Source organism: Phalacrocorax aristotelis, chromosome 3 (assembly GCF_949628215.1).
Source record: "Phalacrocorax aristotelis chromosome 3, bGulAri2.1, whole genome shotgun sequence".
NCBI lineage: Eukaryota > Metazoa > Chordata > Aves > Suliformes > Phalacrocoracidae > Phalacrocorax > Phalacrocorax aristotelis.
The window spans coordinates 4,468,753-4,491,078 of record NC_134278.1 but is presented as its reverse complement, the minus strand read 5'-3'; the positions used below and the strand labels follow the sequence as shown (position 1 = coordinate 4,491,078).

The 22,326-nt window shown below is 42.9% G+C and overlaps 1 protein-coding gene across 8 annotated transcripts in view; it reads right to left on the bottom strand.

The window, feature by feature from the left end:
* Positions 1 to 22,326, bottom strand: part of PKHD1 (PKHD1 ciliary IPT domain containing fibrocystin/polyductin) — a 277,932-nt gene that overhangs the window by 156,308 nt on the left and 99,298 nt on the right. For all 8 annotated transcript variants that reach the window (XM_075086582.1, XM_075086585.1, XM_075086584.1 and 5 more), the window contains 3 exons: positions 19,374 to 19,586; positions 2,090 to 2,297; positions 952 to 1,109 (listed from right to left, as the gene is read on the bottom strand). In XM_075086582.1, the coding sequence (XP_074942683.1) occupies positions 952 to 1,109; positions 2,090 to 2,297; positions 19,374 to 19,586 (579 nt within the window). The remainder of the gene's footprint in view (positions 1 to 951; positions 1,110 to 2,089; positions 2,298 to 19,373; positions 19,587 to 22,326) is intronic.

Below are 22,326 nucleotides of genomic sequence, written 5' to 3'. Positions count from 1 at the left end.
TCCAGCACTGCCTGTTTATGCTCAGTAATGCTCATTTTTCTTTTAAAGAAGGTAAATTAACCACAAAAAACGCTGCCCACTCATCTTCTGGTGACTCCTCTGAGAAATCCTCCTATCCTGTAACTCAAATAAAAACCTCAGACGGTTAACACATTTCAGAGACTTTATTTATGAGTTCCACAGAAAATGGACCATAAATCTATGAGTAATATAAGCAGTTGGCTGCTGGATATGAAATGAAGTTTTGTGTCACAGTCTAAAAGCCCAAGGCATTTTATTTTTAAAGGAAACCTTAGCACTGTGTTGCCAGATAACCTAACTCTCCTCAAATTATAATCACTGTGTCTGATTCTGCTTCCACATCAGCTGGTGAAAAACAGGAAGCCACCTGTCAGAATTTCATGGTGTTTCATACAGGTAAAACTAAAGGAGAACCTAACATTTTTTCACCAGTGTTACTATATGCTACAAGGAACCATCACCTGCCTTTTTTCTTGGTATACCTAAAACCTAATCAACGTCTCAATATTTTACACTGAAGGGTACAAACAGCATTGGGCTGTTTTGTTTTTCCTTCTTCTTAAAGTGACTAAAAAGTAAACACAATTAAAAATTTAATATATTATGTACACTGAAATATGTTTTCAGAAGATACTTTCTTTTCTACACCCTTAGGCTCAGGCAAAACTAAAGGGTCTTTCTCAAGATGGCTTGAAACAACAATGTGAAAGTAATACATCTGAGACATTACAGTGAAATGCAGTTCAAGTCCCGAGACTTCACACTTCAATGTCAAACAATGTTTGGAAAGATAAACTCACTTTCCTGGTGCTGGTATGTCTCAAAGTTATCCTATTAAGAAAGATTTCTAATACACAGTGGTACGACAACATGATTTTAATGGAGCAATTTTCCTCCTTGGTATTTCTCTGTGAGAAAAGAACTCCTTACCTCTTGTAGCACCTGCTTTCACACACTGTCTGAGGTGTGACATCCTCTCCATCGTGACATTTCCTTGAACAACAACCCTTCTGCTGATCAGTGCCACCACGGCACTCAAAGGCAAGCTTTGGCCATTCACCCATCCTTCTCCAACATTGTGGGAGTACCTAGGGAAAGACACAAAAAGGTACTAAAGTATCTGCACCTGCCAGATGGCAAGAATGATGTTTACACTAAGCTTATGACTCCAACTGCCCAAATTCAAAGCTTGTTTCATTCCTCTCTCACCATGCACAGTGACATATCTAATGCCTCTATGTATAAGGGCTAGATATATTTTTCCTTGGCTGAAGTTTTTTTCCATCTCTTTGCCTCCCAAGCTCACAAATTTTCCTTAGATTATGTATGCTTACACCAAAATATTTCAGCCTTTGAATTCCCTTCACCTTCCCAAAACATATTTTGGTGAAAACCTTCAGTACTTTCTTCCTCAAGTCCCAACTATTTCTGAAAAAGATACCACGAGGCTTCCTGGGCATTGGAGTTGGGTTGCCTTCCAAATAGATGTTTCAACACTGGGGCTCCAGGTTATGATGATAAGAAATACAGTGTGTCCAAGATCTCCACACACAGAGGACAAAGAGAGCATAGGGCAGTGAAACTACCGTTCACTGAAAACACAGAATCAGTATTTAGAGTGAAGTAATTCATTCTGAGTGTGTTGTTAATCAGCCTAAGTAAATCAGTGTAGAAGGGAGGATTTTTATTTTTTGTTTTACAGAAGTCAGACACTTTTTGTGGGGGAATAAAAAAAAAAAAGCACTTTCACAGGAAATAAACTGTGCAGGAAAATTCTGTGTCACCCCTGTGCTGAGGCCACTGGACTGTACTGGCCATCAGTGTTTTCTGCTTCAAAGGTTTCTGAGTTCATGGTTATGATACAGAATTTAAACATAACCAGAAACATTCAGGACTGAACATCTACTGGCTTTTGGGGGAGCAAGGAACTGAAATATCTCTCACCACCTTTGTGAAAGGGATTTATACGGTTATTATGTCCCACAGGAAACTGCAAATCTTCACCTTGACCAAATTTTCCCGTTTTATCTCTCTGCTATAGAAATCCCCTTGGCCCTTGAAAGGGTACCTGAGCGGTGATCTAATGTACAGCTCCGTGTTGTTCACAGACTTAATAACAACCATTTCTTCTTGCTGTTGTGCATCTCCAAGGCCTGTTCTTCCCACCATGATTTCATCACCGGGTTGCCAGTCAACAGGCTGCTGGAGCAGTAATCGTGTGTCGTTAGCATAAGCTGATGATTTCAAGTGTGTGAAAGCTACTTTGGGCATCCAGCCTGAAAGGAAAAATAATTTTAAAAATCCAAGGCAATCAACATTATGAAAACAGAAGCAGCAATCTTAGAAAACACCGCCTCACTTGGACCATCCCACAGTCACTCATTTGTTTTTAATGCTGTGTAGGAGAGACGGGATTAATGCCACAAAAAAGGATTTGTGCACATCTGCTTGGATCAGAAATGTAGTGCTTTGCAAACATCTTAATTTCATATCTTTTGTCTTTATTTGCCCCAAAAATCTGAAAAAAAGGTGCTGTAAAGCAGCTTGTTCAACAGGCAGTGGGAGCTGATGTTCAGTTTCACTCCCCCAAACTGACTTCCCTGTGTGATAAACACCATCTTCTTAAGCACCCTTTATAACCAACAGAGAAGATCACTCTCTGCAGGGACCCTCGTCCTTCTCTGAGTGCAAAAAGCACTTTGAATTATCAGATTCCCCAGCCAAGTGTCCAAAACAACATGCAGTGCACCTAGGCCCACAAGGAACTTGCATTCACAAAAAAAAATGCTTCTGTTAGTAACATTTCAGCGTCATGTGGAAGGACAAATATCACCAATTTGAAAAACTGAGTGACTACAGTCTAGTTTAGCTTGCCCAGCTAGAAACACGAGGTCATCTTTAAAGTTTTTCCAATGGAGGCTCCAAAATGAGGGGTCATTTTGTGAAATCTTGGGTTAAGTGGCTTAAACATTACATATTAAAAGAATTTGCATCATCCTTTTAAATCCAAAAGCAGAAATAACATCATTTAATATTTTAAATGTTGTAACTTTGAGGATTTATCCTCCAGAAAACTTGAATTGCAGAACACACTGCTGAAACATATTCCTGGTGAGGCCTTAGTCCGGCTAGACCCAGAAACATATTTTTGATGTTAATGTTCCATTGAGTTGAAGGTCACTTAACAGCCCTATGGATGGGGATGGGTTACAGCAGTGTGAATACACAGGTCATCAAAACTTCAGGATGTGCCCCCGCGTCAGCAATCTCAGGCCACCACTGGAAGGCAGCGGCAAGGCTGGAGCTGCAGATTCCCAAATCCCCTCCTTCTCTTCAGTGGACATACTACCAAGTCTGTGCGCAACAAGCCCCAGCAATTAAACATCTTGCCTTTTCACCCTCCCTTCTTCACTTCATGATGTTTGCTTTAACTCTTGAGATTTCTTTTTTCCTAGCAGGTTTTGGAACAGATTGATCCGGTGAGATCCAACACACTGAACACCATCGGGGGGAGCATGTGCTTCCCACACCCACATTTAGTGTATTTTTCCTTCCTTCCTTTGCAATAGATCATAATTTACCTTTAGCCCACAGCAAGTTACTGTCCTCCCTGGTTGTACTATAGAAAAGTAATAACACCAGAAATCACTGAGGGTAGAGGTTGCATCCAATAAATCACTTTCAAATTATTTTAAGCAAGCTTCTCTCTCTCCATCTCCTGTTTCACTTTCTTGTTGGGTATACTCTAGTGTCCCAGTTCTTTCCTTAATGAAGACAGAAATAAGGAGTAGCACCTCCAAGTCAATTAATTCACAGCAGAATTAAAGAAGAATCAAGTCTCTATACTCTGTCATCTTGAAGTATATTTGAGCACCCACTCTGTGTGTCAATGAGTTGATGGGCATCTAAACCTAGCTGAGATACTTCCAGTTTATTATCTTATCATTTTTCTTAATTTGGAACTGAAATTTCTCAACTGACAGTTAAGCTAAGCTAAGAAAATGTCCCAGACATCATTTAATGTGCTTCAGTTCATATCTTGGAACTATTTTGGAGTGTATCAAATGAATTTGCTTTAGATTAAACCAATGTAGATGCTGTAATCCAGTAGGACGTATAGTATACTTTAGATGCCAATGGAACCAGACTAGAATGACTCTATACTAGCTCCAAAAAACCGTATAGTGTGGACCCTGCATCTTCAGCACCTACATCATTCACTCTACAGATCTGCTTTTACTGGGCCACACTGTTTTCTAATGCAGACGTAGCCAAAGCCCACCTTGCACCATTCATGAGCACAGCCATCAAAGATTTTCCCCATGAGACCTCATCCTCAACACAGTTTTAGCCAGCTCAAAAAAACCCTCTTGATATCAGCCTTCATTCATTCTTTTACTAGCAGCAGTCTCATCATCTTTATTCATTTACCTTCTTTCATTGTGTGAACCTCGTGAATTTTTAGGACTTGCATAAAATCGAACAACTGACAGCAGCCATCTGCATGTTGAGCAGCATACAATTTTTCTCCAGCTCTGGACGTTTTGTTTATAGTACTGATTTGTGTGCATGTGTTCGTGTGCGTGTTTGAGTGCATCTGTGGCCAGACACACAACTACCTCCCATTGTGTACATCTGTCACACACATACTACAGTAACCATTAGAAGAACACTGCTGGGCAACAACTCTTGTCATTAAAAGGTGCAAACCACCGTTCTGCATTCAAAATGTGCTCTAATGGAAAAGGTTTGTTTCAGGCTTTTTTCCACCTCCAAGCTCTAAACCAAAAAATTTTAAGGACTATCTTCTCAAGTATTTTTTTCTTCTAAAAGAAGAGTATTCAAGGTAACCAAACATCCCCCGCCTTTTTTTTTTCTCCTTTTTCTTTTTTGACTCCTTCTCCCCACTCCACAGTTTGTTTTACCTTTTTCCTGATGATTTAGGTGGGGTATTTCTTTGTATGTGTAAGATCTAGGTGGGGTATTTCTTTGTATGTGTAAGATCTACTTCCAGTTTCCAATATTTTTAGTTCATTTTAAGCAGATTCTTCTTTCCTTGCTTCCCATTTATATTCCCATGTACAACACCACCTACAGATTAGATTCTTCTCTACCCTAAGCAGCATGAGTGACACACAGGATTTGGCCAGTGACAATTTTCTGGTCAATTCACCAAGGAGAGGCCATAACTGAGTGTTGTATGCCTTAAATATAACATATTCCTAGCTCTATGGTTTTGATGGAAACACGTCATACACCCACACAGAAATGCAGGGCATATTGTTCCTCAAGCAGTCACCATCCGTTGCTTTTTAAGATCACCCATCCTCCTTTCTAAGACAAATTTACAGCTGGCAGACCTAAAATTTAACTTTTTATTTTTAATTAACTATAATGTTGTAACCTATATCTCACATAGTTCCAGTTATAGGAAAACATACAACCCCATGTTCTCCTACTTCAGTATCCAACTGGTTTGAATGAAGACAGCTTGAAAAAGAGCACAAAACCCACCAAGCCCCTTACTCACTCTCACCAGAGGTGTCTGTAGTCCACTTAACTTAGTTTGGAGACTGTGGATGGGTTTCAGGTGCCTAAACATGTCATTTTGTAAGTATGTTTGCCCTCTAGCTGCTGTTCCAGAAAGGCATTGGTCTGACGTTATGTCCCATGTCCTGTCTTCCATACCCACATAGATACCTTGGATAGTATAGGGTGCCTGAAACAGTCCTTTATAGTAACACTCAGGTAAATGAACCCCCAAACATCTGGCAGACAGCTAAATCAATTTGCTCCTGCTTCTTGAAGAAGTTTCCAGGCCTCTGCTCACCTACCAAGGGTAGGCTGGTTGGGTAGGGTACTCCTACACCCAGCTTCTAAATGGGAAAGTGAAATGTGCTAATGAGCAAGTCAGGAGGGAATGATCTTCATTTGGGGGACAACCTTCATTTCCCAGCTTCTCTCCTTCAAAGAACCAGTGGGTTCTCTATAAAGATCATGAGTACCTAAAGGGGGTTACCTGGAACAAGGACCCCTACCTCTACAGTCTATCTGCAGGACTGCCCTTTGGAGTCCCAAAGCCCTCGTTCTTCTTTCCCCTTGGAAAAATAAATCTATTTCAGATGAAACATGCAGGATTCATAAAACAACCTTCAGTGATGGGGACTGTGCAACAGGTAAGTAAATAACTTGTTTGAGAGTAGAATGTTTAAAAGACCAACAGCTGCAGTATATTTAAATTATTTCTTCCCCAAAAAAGTACTGCAAGCAGAAACACTCAAAAGTACTGAAAAATAGATGAATCTGTATAACTCCTTAATTATTGAACTCATTTTTAATAATTAACTAAGCTCAGATTGGAAAAAAAACCCCACATCTTGAGATCTAAAGTAGAAGTGCCTTCATGTTAAAGGGACAGGACAAAGCCTTTAGACTTGAAATGCTGTTGCAGACAAAATAAGAATTGAACATTTTACTAAATGACTTGACAGAATCACCCTTAAATACTGAGAAGAGCAGAACCATGTTTTGAAACGGCAACCCAGAAATGCAAAGGACTTGAAAGCAAATTCCAAAGTGAATTAATCACAAATCATAGCGTAAGGAACATTTTGGCACCAGGACCCTGGTTTATGCTTCCTATTGGAAGCATGACATGAAGATGCAGTCTTACATAGACCTGGCAAAATTATTAAGAACAAGGCAATTCTGATGTGTACAATGCCATTCTCTTTTCCATGTCAAGTAGAGAAGAAGAAAAATAGCATAAATTGAATTTATTACAGCCCCTACCACAAAATATAATATAAAGCTATGTAGAATGTTATATGATATCACTAACTGATTTCACCTAGTCCTAAGTGGTTCAACCAGAGATGAAAATTTGACCTTGACAGAAATGTCTCAGAATCACATCAAAACCCAGCCAACTCAGCTTACTTATCTCCAGGGTTAAAAAAAAAAAGTCTGTCTACAGTAGGCAAAGTGTGGATTGTACTGTGTCATACATTTAGATAAATTAGGTCATTATTTGCAGTCCTCTGATTACAAGAGACATGAATATTATTTCCTCTTCCAGGTGTATATCAGCTGCCTGGGTGGGTGTTGAAAATTTAAATCTCTGATCACACAGCTTTGAAAGCAGAAGATATTACAACTGAAAACACTGAAATAGAGAGTTTTGGAAAAAAAATTACTATGGGGTAGGGAGAGGCAGCTGTAAGCTAATTAATTAGGAGAAAAGTCCTATAGTCAATGGGAAAATAGGCTCCTGAGGAGCCTAGACACTCTGAATCACCTTCTGGAGGAGCTTTTCTGTCCCAGCACAGGCGCAGGAGAGATGTCTCCTACTTTAGGCAAGAGGATTGCCCCAAAGTGACTCAGAGGTTCTTCAGTGGTCGAGGAGCCTTAGAAAATCCAGCTGCCCTGATTAGTGGCTGATCCCACAAAACTACAAGTTTCCTTGAGCCTGAAGGGACACACAGACCTGTCCTCTCCTGATCATTGATTCCCTCCTCTGGTTTATAACCCTAAGCACATATCCACTTTTTCTGCAGACTCCCAACATTAGGGAGCAGAAGAAGAGAGAGGAGAAGAGGGGGAAAAAAAAAGGCAGTGTTATTGATCTCAGCTGAGAAAGGCTTCTCCAGATCACAGAATCCCAGGCTGGTGGGTGTTGGAAGGGACCTCTGGAGACCATCTCCTCCAGCCCCCTGCTTGAGCAGGCACCCCCAGAGCAGGGGCACAGGGCCGCGTCCAGGCAGGGGGTGAATGTCTCCAGGGAAGGGACCCCACAGCCTCTCTGGGCAGCCTGTGCCCCTGCTCTGGCACCCGCACAGGGAAGGGGTTTGTCCTCATGTTCAGGTGGAGCTTCCCGTGTTCCAGCTTGTGCCCGTGGCCCCTTGGCCTGGCGTTGGGCACCACTGAAAAGAGCCCGGCCCCATCCCCCTGACACCCGCCCTTCAGATATTTATAAGCACTGATGAGATCCCCCCTCAGCCTTCTCTTCTCCAGGCTGAGCAGGCCCAGGTCTCTCAGCCTTTCCTCACGAGGGAGATGCTCCAGCCCCTGATCCCCTTGGCAGCTCTGCGCTGGCCTTGCTCCAGCAGTTCCCTGCCCTTCTTGCACTGGGGGGCCCAGAACTGGACACAGTACCCCAGATGTGGTCTCACTAGGGCTGAATAGACGGGGAGGATAACCTCCTTCGATCTGATGATCTCCAGAGGTCCCTTCCAACCCCTGCCATTCTGTGATTCTGTGACTCCTGTTAGCATTTTCAGTTACTACTCGCTGTTCATATATTAGCTCCAGAGGCAGGTGGCTGAATTGCATCTATATGAATGTCTTGTCCCATTTTATAAAAAGGGGAAACTGAGTCATTCAAAAGCTGAAAAGCAGCTAGTTTGTCTTGGTCCAAGAAGGAGATCAAAACCAAAAAAGGTGGTCAGATCCCCCTAAGTCACCCCAGCTCTTTGCCAGGACACCTTGAGTTGTTAATACTGCAGTTACCTTGTGTTACTTATCTCCCATTCTCCAGGGGATAACTTTCCAGACAACAACTGTCCTTTGAACTAGGAATGTCCCATTAAATTCCAGCCTTTTTTCAGCCTCCAGCAGCCTCTGCCTGCACACTTCTCTTCCTTTTTATCCACTGCTTCTTTCTCTTCAGCTTCTTATAGCTCCTGATCTTCACCTGTCCCATTCTTTCCCAGAGGATGATTCCAATTAATGCATAAATCTCACAGCCTTGCCCTTTCTCCTGTTGTTCCTTCAAACCTGTTGCCTTCCTCCTTTCTGTGTCTCAGTCTGATGCCACATCTCCCAGGCTCCTACATCTCTTCCTCCCGTAGCTTCAGGAATGGGGCATGGGCAGATAAAACTGACTGATCAACCAGTTGTCCAGTTAATTTTTGAAGGCTTGTGGCTTGAGAAGGCAACGTTAGGCAGCCTAGTTTTTTCAGCCTGTTTGCCCAAGCTCTCAATTTTTTAATTCAGAAATTCAGCCTCCATGTCTCTTTTTATGCTTCCAGGTCTTTCTGTCAGGTTCTGCTGCATAGGTCCCGCTTCATGGTCTGCCTTCTTCCAAGCTTTCCCTCAATCTATCTTTTTTCTCTCTATTCTTTTCCTCCTGAAGAACGTTCCTTTGGACTCCTGGATTCTCCTCTCCAACGTCAGCCAAGGCCAGTGATACCTCTTCTTTCTTCCAATCAAGCTGTACTTTGGGCGTGGTGTTCCAAGACTGATGTTCAGTCATCTGGTCAAATGCACCTTCAATTTCTCCCGTGACTTTCTCAGTTTCCACCTCTGCTCTCTTTCCAACCCACAGGCAGTCTTGGGGTCAGTCTGTATTTGAACAAAACTTGTGCTCACCTCTTCTAAAGCATTTGTGATCACCAGCTTCTTGCATATCTGCAACACACAAATCCAGTGAGAAGCCTTTTAGAGAAAGCCTTTAGGTCTTCTCACTCTACAGCTCAGCTTCTTTCATGTCTGTCCTGTGGTGCTGTTGATTTTTTCCAGCATTTTCAGAGTTACTGGCCATAATCTTCCAACTTTGTTTCTTTCCAGAACATGCTGCTTCAAGATACAGCAGCTCTTCTCTGGAGTATATCCAGCACAGTCACTCTTCTGTGTCTGATTTGTCCTCTCGCAGTCTGCAACCACAGACAATATGTTTGTGTTCTTATTCCAGTGGCAACCACAAGGTGTTTGAAACCCCAGATCTCACTGCTTAATGATTTCCATAACCACCAGGTTGCTCTGAAAGGAGCTCTTGCCTCCCACACATTTCTATTTAGTTAGATGAATTCCACCTTAAACCCATGGAATGCTCCAGGTCTAAGAATTTCAGTGACTAGATGACATGTTACTTAGGTGGAAAACAGATGGCCTCACCCTGAAACTAAGACTTTTTGGAGTACATGTTTTCACCTAATTTTAGATACCCAGGGAACCTCCTAATCAAGCCTAACAGCAACTGGTGTGAGGAACATCCCGAGTTAGGCAGAGCTGGAGAACATGGATTATGCACGGGAGCATGCCTAGAAACTAGACCCCTTAAAGGGGTTTTAGGAGGACTGGTTCCAGCCCTAAGCCTGCCATGGGACTGTTGGTGTTTCTCACCAAAGTTGTTTATATGTTTTAAACAATCTTCCTCCTCTGGCATGGGACAGCAGAGTTCGATCCCTTCTCTGAGTACACAGGGCCAGGATCCCGCTGCACCTCTCTTCACTCTTAACGCAGCTACGAACACACTGTTTGTAGTGCTGACAAACTATAAAGCACTTTTACACCTTTTGACAGTTTATTGGTGCTTTAAAGTTGAGGTAATGAGATCCCTTTATACCACAAAAGGAATTTACAAGAACTGCAGGGCTCAGACACACAATCTACTTACGGTGACTATACAAGTTATACTGCAGATAATCTGCCAATCGGTTGCAGCTATGTTGTAAATCTTTAGTGTAAATGAGAATAAGATCTTTCAACTCCCATGAACAAAGTGAAAAGAAACCAGCAATTTACGTTCCCAAAAAAAGAAAAGCATTTTGCAAGAGACAGAGTTAAAAATGTAATTCAATGGATTATATCTATGATTAAAAAAAATAGAAAAAAACCTCACCACCGGTACAAAAGTCTCCGGTAATAAAACACAAAACAATTTACTGAGGCATTTCAGGTGTCAGACTGCCTAAGGAATCCTGCTTCCTCTCCACCGTCATAATCATTTAATATTCCCTTTTCCCTACCCAAATTGCCCTGCCTACTCAGACTTGATCATTCCTAAAATTTCCAATTGTCAAAATTATAAGTGGCAATACGTCCATTGGAAACGGATTCAGAAAAGAGAAAAATTTTTTTTAATATCTTTTCAGATCGAGGACAGTGACTTTTTGCTGCTGCTTCTTCAGTGAATAAAACGAAACAAAACAAAAACAGAAGTATAAAGTTCCTTAAGTGAAAAAGAATAGAAAATCTTTTCCAGAAAGCCTCCCCAGTCAGGATAGCACACTGCTGCGCTGCTACAGCTTGCTAAGGTCAAATGGACCTTAAAGTCCCAGGCCCTTAATTAAGGACCTGGAGAAATTCTTTCACAGACTTGGATTTTATGAAGACTTTTTTTAAAAAAATGACCCAGCTACCTCAGCTTTTGCAGTGACTAATCCAGTCACTGGCCATAGAGTGTAAGGAATTAGGAAGGGAAGAATGAGAGCTGCTTCCCTACCTTTTCATATGTGTTTAAAACCACCTGCCTGAACCATGAGCCCTCAGCCCTCTGGACTTGAAGGTTTCCAGCTTACTTTTGCTCTCTGTTAATTCCAGTCCCAGGTGTATTCCCTAAGCATTTGCACAACATTTCTAGCTTGTTTTGCAATGAGAGGAGCCTAGTTTTTTCCTGCTATGCATCTTTGAAAGGCAGGGATGTCTCTGCTCTGAAAGTGGGAGATGTCTCTCCACCCCCATACAGTCCTGCAGGACAAACTGCCATGTGTGGGCAGCTCCTGGGGAGATGCAGACAGCTTTTCTGCTACTTCCCAACACAGCCAGTGCAGAAAGCTTTTCATTCATGCCCCAAAGTAAAATAGGAGGTCCTTTCTAATTTATAACTGCTCATTAACCCTTGGGACACCCAGGAGTTTATCAGCTTTTTGACTGCTGCACAGGCAGCCTGCAGCAGCCTCCGTGCTGGATGCTCAGGATCACCCTGGGTATTTTAGACTGGATTTGAGCATGAGCTCAACCCATAGCTCATGTGAGGTCCCCATTGTGTGGGACCAAGGCCAGGATCAGGCACAAGCTTTGTGCAAGCAATGGACAGACTGAGGCAGGAAATTTGGGCCTACGTGTTCCCCTCACGTGAACCTTAGTAGGTCCCTACCACAAAGCCATCATGTGCCATCTTCTTGTGGCACTATCCTGTGCTTGGCTCTGATGCTGCATTCCACCAGGGCAGGGGACTGGGGTGCTGCTTTGGGCTGAGGTTGCCACTGCAGTATGAGGACATGCATCATTTTCGAGCAGATATTTTCTCTCTGAGCACTGTGACTGCACAGAGATGAGCCACGGCTCAGCTTTTTAACATCAGCTTTTAACCTGTTTGGTCACCCACTCATCCAAGGCCCAATGCAGACACAGCTTCAGCACATCTCTGGTTTCTTCCTCCTCTCAGGTAAAATAGTGGGGATGTTTCCCTGTTACAAGTCGGTTCTGGAGGATGAAATATAAGTCTATGGATACCCAGATGTGATTTCACTCCAAATTCAAATGAAGCCAAGCCTTCAGCATCTTCCACAGAATAAAAATTCCACCAAAAAAAATATTTTGGAACCATTAAACTTTTTTTCTCTTTATTCTAATGTTACTTACGGGGGTTATAGGTTCTGATTTTCATTCTGTAAAAATATTGCATTTCACTAGTGTAGAAAAGTTGATATGAAACAGATATAACATTAAAAATAATACTATGAAAGCCCAGGTGAAAGAAAAATAATAGAATTAAACACCTTTTCTTTCTCCCAGTGGGGAAAAGAAAAACCTGACATCATTTGAACAAGAGGACAAAGTGAATCATTTTGATTCTCTCCAGTAGGAGATATCCTTGAAAATGACCTAGTCCTGCTGAATGTCTCCCTTTTATGAAACAACAATTTTCACCTTAAAGCATTTCCACCTTACTATTTTTGAATGGCACCCTCAAGAAAGCAAGGAGTGTCCTACTGAGGATGGGAAGGGCTATGAGATCAAACAGGTCTATGGAAACTCTCATTGCTGTTCTTTCCTGCTGCATTACACTGCAGAAGTACAGGGAACAATTTCCAAACATTTGCTTTAATCAGAGGTTATCCAGTCACTTTGTCAAGTTACATCATCCAGAAAGGAAAGGGAAAGATTTTCCCAGCTCCTTCAATGCCTTTGCATAAACCAGCAAGCCTGACACAAAAACCCACACTCCGATCCTGAAAACAGTTCACAACCAAAGGTGCCACGGAGCAAAACCTCTTTAAACGGACACCAGGAACAAACAGCTTCGAATGCAGCCGCCAACTGATGCGCGGTCCCGTCGCGAGCTGCACACAGCTGTTAACATTTTGCATTACTGCCAGTTAATCTCCCACGCCGCTGCCAAACGAGACTGGAAATGTCTGCCCGCAGGAGTGGGTACGTGGGGCGGCACGACCGTTTAAATGCGAAGATCACTTTGCTACATCCCCAGCACGTGATGAAAGAGAATTAGACACGCGGGAAAAGCGAAAATGAGGCCAAACGGATGGTCCCTTCCTGGCACAGCCTGCAGCCCTGTGGAAATCCGGAGCTGGGTCCAAGCTCCTTAGCTCACCAAACTTTGCAGGCTTTCTGCCCTCTGGGGTGGAAATTCACCGAGATTTTGTTGTTGGTTGCTTCTCTTCATCCAGCCAATCTCCGGTGGTAGTTGAGGCCAGAATTGGAAAAAGTATTTCAATGTTATATTCAAAGGTTTAAAAGAAGTGACTATTTCCCCCCACAAAAGCCTCCATATTTGTAGTCTGCCCTGTCAAGAAAGGTGAGCTAATATATTAGCTATAGTATATATATATATAATGCATGCATTAGCATCCATCTCTCAGTCCCCTTTACATCACGTTTTCCTCATTAAGATCAGCACCCAAATACAAAGCAACTGATTTAAGTTTAAACCAAAGATAATCAATGCATTTCTGTTAGAAAGAACGGCGAGCTATGAAAGTCACAGCAGCTTTCCCCGAACCCAGCTCTCCGTTTTTTTTTTCCCCCCATCTGCTAGGTCTTTAAAATCTAATGGTCATCTTATACTTGTGAATAAGAAAGTGAAGGAACAAGTCATTGTACATTAGTTACTCCATGGGAAGTGCCTAAGTGCAGTTTCTTACCCCCAGTGAACGCAAGGGGATTCAAGGCAGCTTAGCCTTCTGTTCAAGAGCCATCTGCTTAAATGCATCATGTTAAAGTCAAGGTCTTGAAAGGAAAAAAGCTGTCACAGAAGGCAAAGAGCCTCCTGCAACCACCACACAGAATAACTAGCATCTAAGGAAAACCAGCCTATGGAAGTGACCCCAGAAAGGGAAAAAGGATCTGAACTCACGGTGTAAGAGGTGCACAAACCAATGGCTTCAGTTAGTGGGAAATTACATGTATTGAATGGATGAACATTTCAGTAAGGTAAAAAAGCACATCTTATCTCTAGCAGATCTCTGCACCCTATCTTGAATCCCCCTGGTATGGAATATTTTTTTATTATTTTTGTTTTTCCCCCGGGAAGCTTTCATTTTTAATATGTGAGTAAAGCAGAACAAATTCTCTCATGTTGTCTATGATCTCTTAATCTCAAACTCAGCACAGATACATAACTGCTTAATGGAGGAAAAGCAAGAAGCATTTGATTAAATGTTTGATCTCTTGAGGAATGCACAGGCTCTGTAAAGCACAGTGCACAGCTCACAAATATTTTTCTGTTTTATTATTGATTAAAAGTGATTAAAATTAATAATTGGTTCAACTGATAAAAACTACTGTTTTTCCTGAGCCAATACTGACAACGTATAAGATTGTATTGGTTGCAGGGAATTCTGGGATATTAGAAGTGAGGCATTGCCTCTATAATGTCATTCCTCCCCCTCTGCTCTGCCCCAGTGAGGCCACATCTGGGGGGCTGCGGCCAGTTCTGGGCCCCCCAGTGCAAGAAGGGCAGGGAACTGCTGGAGCAAGGCCAGGGGGGAGCTGCCAAGGGGATCAGGGGCTGGAGCATCTCCCTCGTGAGGAAAGGCTGAGAGACCTGGGTCTGTTCAGCCTGGAGAAGCGAAGGCTGAGGGGGGATCTCATCAGTGCTTATAAATATCTGAAGGGCGGGTGTCAGGAGGATGGGGCCGGGCTCTTTTCAGTGGTGCCCAACGCCAGGCCAAGGGGCCACGGGCACAAGCTGGAACACGGGAAGTTCCCCCTGAACATGAGGACAAACCCCTTCCCTGTGCGGGTGCCAGAGCAGGGGCACAGGCTGCCCAGAGGGGCTGTGGGGTCCCTTCCCTGGAGACATTCACCCCCCGCCTGGACGCGGCCCTGTGCCCCTGCTCTGGGGGTGCCTGCTCCAGCAGGGGGTGGGACGGGATGAGCTCCAGAGGTCCCTTCCAACACCCACCAGTCTGGGATTCTGTGATCTTCCACTGTCAACATCCTTTGCAAGTGCAGGGGCACTCTTTGCAGCAGGACTATCCAAGTTGCATGGACATCCATAGGGGACTGAAATGACCGCTGACATTTCTGTTTCAATTATGCTGATAATAAAATAGGTACGGTATTAAACCAAAACTCTCTGGACATTGGTTTTTTTCTTTACCACACAGCTTTCACCATCTGGACAAAGTGAATGTAGCGTGTTATTAAACCTGAAGCATAGCCTCTTCCATCTAGTTGGAGAGGTATACGTTATTAGTCAAAATGCAGGGAACAGGCTCATATGTTCACACCCCATGTCAGCACAGTGTTGGCACTGACAAAGTTTCAGCTAAACACACAGCAAAAGCACTGGCTTTCTTTTGGAAGAGTCACAATCTGTTTCAAGAGTGACACAATGTAATAATGACCTCATCTACACAGGACTGCTATAAATGGAACAGAACGGAAAAGGCCTTTAAAATTTTTCCATCCATGGTAATAAGAGTGTTGGGACCATGAAATCAGGCTGTCACAAAAGTAGGTGTCCTCAGCTATGGATGCAGAGTCTCCACTTACGCTGCCTCTGCACCCAGTCCCTGCCCTCTGCTCAGCATTCACCGGTGTCTCTGGTCCAGTTTCCCTGGGAAGGACAAAGGCGCAAGAACAGCCAAGGCCACCATGCTAAACTTCTCTCCCGAAGCTTGTCAGGAGAGTTTCTCAGGGAATAAAGCACGAATGGAGCTGGAGACAGTGATAAATTTCCCTTCTGAACAATCAATAAAATTCTCTCAGCCCTGCTCAGGCCCCTACTGCGGATGCAAGGGCCATAATTACATTGTCAAAAAGTCGAGTTGCCCTGGCTGACTGAAACCCCCTTTAAAACTGACGTGTGATTGACAGGCAGTTTATGGGTGGCACGCTCTGACTGGCAGGGGAGTTGGCTAAAGCCAAAGGCAACAGTGAAATTTCCCAGTCTGCTACAACCACCGGAGCAAAGGACTGCCACTCACGAGGGAATTGTGGGAAACCCTTAGTCATATTAACATATCAAAGTGAGGAACTGACAGCGCTTACTAAACAATCTGAACTCAACCATGGCTGCAGAGCATCCCCCAAACTTCCCAGTCAGAAAGAGGAAAGAAATTAAAATGCGCTCAGTCCTGTCTTCACCAAGACAGCTAAGAATTTGCAAGCCTGCTTATTTAATGATTTTGATCTGTGATAACATACATATGTGTGTATAAATACCTCACAAACATACATTGCCACATGTCACATGTATATGTATATGTATATGAAAGACGATGTCATGCTCAACAATTTGTTCTATACCACAGGCCAGACTGGTACTAAATTGGAGACAGAACGGCATATTTCTGTTTCATGTAAGGAATATGAACCTAGCAAAAGAACACACTCTTTTTAGCCTCGTTTTCTAGCAGGCTTCTACTGCTTCAATGCTAAGTTGCGGATTACATGGTTTGAATGAACCTTAATTGCATCCAACAGTCCACACTGGGACTGTATGTAGTACGGAGCGTAAAAGTGACTTCGTAGCTGGTCTGGATTTCTTGAACAAGAAATTGATAAGAATTCTTGAATAAGGATTGATTAGAAATTGAAACAAAGAGCTGTTTCTACTAATGGGCCAAGCCACCTTTGGCTCCACATATCTCCATCCAGGCAATACCTGGGTTGCAGACCTTTTTTGGTTTCCTCCAGAATGAAGAATCACTGGGAATTTTGGCACTGAATAAACCGTATGAAATACCAGCGCGAAATGCCTTGAGGGTACTGACACGGTCGCTTGGGTTTACTTCCCTCCCTCATATTGCCAAGGTGGCATTGTAAAAAGTACTTCTGCCCTGCTTGCCTCTGTAATTCCATGGGTTGCCTGTGAGGGTGGAGGGTGGAGTCAACAAGCTAGTAATGATACAGGATCAGAAGGGAAGCAAGAAGCAGCACAGGAGGCACAGCTGCACGGAGATTCTACCAGTTTTTCCTACATTGCTGGCCATCATAGCAGCACGAAGAAGACAAGGCTCTTGTTAAAAAGCTCTGAGAATTTAGGGTCAAAATCCTGGCTTGCAAGGGTCAAACTGAGAATGGAAAGATACTTTAAAATGGCAGGAGAAGACAACGAATGCAAAAGAGAAAAGCTGTTATCAGGCAAATTCAAATCAGGCATTTTAATACTTTTCTTAAAAGAAAAAAATAAATGGATGATTAACCAAATTAATCCCCTGGAACAAGCTTCTTCAGAAAATGCTGGCTTCTGTTTCCCTTGATGTCCTCAAAGACCAAGCCTTTCTGGAAGGCATGCTTTAATCTAACGTGAGTTACTGAACTCAAGGCTGGGATAACTGTGTGAAACTCAATGGCCAGGAACGGACAGTCAGTTCAGCCCAGGTGATCTAACAGCACCTCTTCACAGAGCCCCTCCAGGAAACGGCATAGAAACGCACTGCCCTCCTGCAAAGCCAGCTTACTGAAATTATTAAAGCTTTCTGCAAGCACTAAATAATTTAGCCTCGCTGTGTCTCGACAAAGTGGTCAAGAGCATCTGACGTGGCTTTCAGGAGTAGTGCAGCCCACCTCCCTTGCCACTGCCAGGAGCGCCTTGCCCAGCCTCTGCTGATCTCTCCCGACTCAGAAAAGCATCTGTTCACCGACTCCCCTCCAACAACCGACCTCGCCTGACCTTGCTCGGCTCCTGTGAACTGACAGGATTACCACACAGCGGTACAGCTTGCTCCCTGTCTGTGCTCAGATTGTACCCCTCGGTGTCTGACATCATTTTTGACTGAGAGCCATACGTGTCAGCGATGCTCAGATAGCAACATTTCTGCCTGTAGGCCAGGAGGGTGTAAGTTCAAGCCCTGCTGGAGGATACAAATGCCTACCAACATGAAGGTTGACACACAATAACATAAGGGAGGGTGATGAGGCATTTAGATGCTTCGGCATTTTTGTTTTCTCCTCTATGACACATGCTGCCGTTAAAAACAGCCCATTAGTTAAGAGCTTGACATGTGTGCATTGCACTAATATTCTGATTCATGCTCCGTTTGGACCTGAATTCCACATATAATCCACTGTACCAAGAAATGGCCGTTTTATACCTGCATTTCATAGACTTCAAAAAAAAGTCTCTGTATCTAAATTCTTCTACCCCACAACATCTGCAAACCGACATCCATTTTCTGCCCGTTCAGTCCCTTGTCTCTTCTACTTGGTAGGAACATAGAGCTCTGGCATTGCAGGGCTTCATTTGAGAGAAAATCCAGTGATGAGAGCAGAGGACCAGGCATTTAGGCTTGAAATTCTTGGCATTTACAGTTTTTCTGCATAGCCCCAGACTTGTCATTTGTGACAGCGACCTGTGCTGAGCAGGCGCAACTGTGTGGGCCACCAGGAGAACAGAGAGATGCCAGCTGTGCTCCTCATTTTAGAGAGAGATCACTGGTGCTGGGCGGCCAACGCAGCATGGAGGGATGGAGAGGAAAGGGAAAACACACTGCCAGGAACACTTTGCTTCTGCTTTCAATGGAGGTATCGTCCCACTCCATTGGCACAGGCTGTTAACAGCAGTTTGGCACTGGCCTCACCGTGGGACCTACCTGGAAGACCACCACCTCTTGGAAACCCCAAAAGTCATATCCTCTTTGGGGAGGAAATTTGCCAGTTGTTATGGAGAGAGGTGAGGGGAGAAGGATACCCCTTTATGGTGGCAGAGCAAACCCAGAGGATCCACAATAAAGACCTGAGGTGCCCTTTCCAAGGGACAGAGGCTTTCATTTGTGGACAGACATGCACAAATTCAAACATCTTCTAGGCACCTGAACGACTGCCAGGGTTTCATAACTACTTGAAACAACCTATCTTCTTGGGGTCCAGATTTTCAAAATTACTCAGGTCCTAGTATGGGAGCTTTTATGGAGATACAGCATTGAGCTTTCATGCATAATATACTGTAGAAATACGAGTCTGAGGGTGAATGCAAAAATAAGAAATTTTAGCCCCAGAACCAGGTTTCAGCAAAGACTTAACTGTAATTAGAAATCCAAGTATATCACCAAAGTTGTTGGCTTTTGGGGGTTTTTTCCCCTCCAAAATTTTTTTCCTTTGTTTTGTTTTCTCTTGTTCATTTGTGCTTTGCTTTTGAAGACAAGAAAAAACATACTCACCATGAATAGAAAGGGTCCCATTCCTCACTGCCAGGAACTTGACTCCATATGGAAATAATGGTGGAGAATGGAGGCTTCCATAGAGATAGATGTGTGCTTTGGGGCGGAAAGGGTCCTTGGGGGATCCCACCTGGAGCTCTCCTCCATCAGATATCAGAATGTAATGAGCATGCAGTTCTACAGGTCCTGGACCAGTGAACAACAGTTTGCCACCTGAAGACAACAAAATAGTAAAATGCAACCATGGATCTAATAGCCAGTCATTATCTCACAGTCAAAGCAGCTGTAAGAGTTGAGTAAACATGGTTTTGCAATAAAATTACAAGATTAAGGGTAAAATATTATTGCATCCTGCAAAATTTCCACCTTGCCTTGTGCTTCTCCCTATAGATTTATGAGCTTTTTACAGACCCTTACTAATTCAGTCCATTTTTCACTTCTACCACAGGATGCCTTTATAGACTTAAGCAAGCCTGGACAGTCATTGAAGTCTCTCCAATTCCAGTGCAAGGGAGTTGTCTGGAAAATCCCAGTCTTAACCTACATGCTCTCTAAATGTTAAGAAGCGATATTACTATTTAAATCGTATGTTACTTTTCAGATTACAAATTACTCGTGGCAGGGAGAGGAGAAAATAGCTTTGGAACATAAGAACTGGCAACTAGTTTAGATCAGCGGTTGAATTAATCCTACATACTCTTTCAGATGCTGTTTAGAACCAGATGCTTCCAAATACAGTATAAGAAAATTCTCCCTGTTAACTGGATGTGAGATGATCTCCCCATCCCATGAAAGCCTCATTTTAATCCCTAATTAGAGGTTAGCTTTGCCCAAAGCATCAGGTTTCATCTCCCTGCCAACATTTTCGTTTTACCATCTATTAGTATAACTGGATAAGTTTTGTCAATAATATAGATCTGAAACTTCAAATCTTTCTAACATTTAGTCTCAATGACTTCTTGAAGCAATTAATTCTGTGGTCTAAGTACACAGTGCATGAAAATGCATTTCCATCCCTTGGTTTTGACTCAGTCTCTTCAGTTTTGTCAAATGCCTCCTTGCCTTGTGTGAGTTGGTAATCCCAGACTATCATCTCAACATCGTTTACTCTTTTACTTCCTTTCATATTTTCTCCCTGTGAAGGACATTGTAGCTATATTTACAATGTGTTTGGACAGAGTGGACTCAGACATCTAGTAATTCTTCACGTGGGATATGTCTTCCTAGGTCAAGCCATGCTTCCCGGGTGCTAGTAGGGGATACCTCAAAGCCTGGCAACCTCAGGCCACCTTAAAAAGGGTCTATCACCCTCCCAGTATTTCCCTTTATGTGAAGTAGCTAACGACTGTGCCATCTCATACCATGGCCAGCTTTCTACTGGTGTTAGCAGTTTTTAATGGTGAGCCCTATACCTGCCAAAAATTTGGCTTTCCTTCCCCACAAGATACTACCAATCCTTAGCACGAAGGATAAGGATGATCAGACCTCTGCTTTAGTTTCAGTAATGAGACAAAAAAGGAGGGAAGAAGTTTTAATATAAAAATCAGATTAAAAACTACCTTGATTATTGCTTGCCTGATGATCAGGTCCTGCTGCTATCAGTGATAAAGGAGACGCATAACACTTGCGTGCCTTTCCCACACAGTTGCATCCACTGCTGCTGAACACATCCTGCCTATCCTGATCTCCTTATTTATTCTTGCATTGAGGGGCTTTCATTGTGTCATTGATTTCTTAGTCTTATAACAAAGTCTTATAACTTAGTTCTAATTTTTTAGTCTTACAACGAAGTTAGTATTTGAATAAGGACTACCCATTAAATACCTTCTTTGTAGATTTCAGTAGATTCCAGATAAGATTTTACAGACTATGTTTAATAGATGAAAAAGGTAAATCTTACATTTTCTTGCTTATAACCACTGGGAACCATGGGATCGCTCCCACAAACACCAAGTCCCCTACACGTAAATTGTCTCTTTCCCTACACATACTTTGCTGTATACAAAGGTATTTCTGTTAAACTTCCTATACAATGTTTTTACAAATTATCCTGAAAACTCTGTAATAAAAGAGCTTGTTGTTTCAGCTTGTTTCATGCAAAACAACAGAATATATCTGACTCTCATTCTGAGATACATCTAATGCTTCTAGAAAAAAGAAATGTTCTTAATGCAAAATGTATTATGCTGAAACTGGGATAATACTTGAAATGGCATTAATTTGGAGACTGAAGGGACCATTAGATCATATTGCCTGGTGGTCTGTGCACATCATGTTATTGAAAAACTCGAGGAAGTCAAGTTGCCTGTGTTTGACTGCTGCATACCCTCCAGAAAGGCGGACAATCAATTAAGTGACGGGGACATCGCTCTATAATTTTCTATGATCATCTTTTCCAACAGCTAATTTCTCTTACTGTTCACAATTCCTGCTTTATCTCCAGTCTTAACTTGTCAAGGATGAGCTTCCAGACAGTGGTTTTCTTTGTACCCTCCTGCATTGCACTGCATACACGTGAAGGAAACGGCATTTTCTCTGAAAGTACTTACAGGTAAAATCAAATCTCAGTCCTCATTCCGACTAGTTGATGCGGTTTTTAAGACTCTCCCTGCAAGGAATCTTCTCCAATTAATAGAGCAGTGCATCCTCTCCCACAGCCCCGTGCTCCCTCTGAAGTTGGAAAGCCAGACCTCCCCATTCCTCTGCTCCTTTATTGTTCCTGATGCTGGCAGTAGAGGCAAACCTGGCCTATCCCCACGCTCTGCCTATTGTTTTCCACAGTAAAAATCTATACTACTTCCTTTTGCCTCTTCATTACCTGAGAGATCGGGTGGGCATCCTCGGGCCACACTGGCTTCAGATCCTTTTCATGATCATGGCTTTATCTGACAAAAAGTCCCTCATTGTGTAACCACGACTTTCATTTCTAATTGCTCCCTGCCCAGCTCTCTTC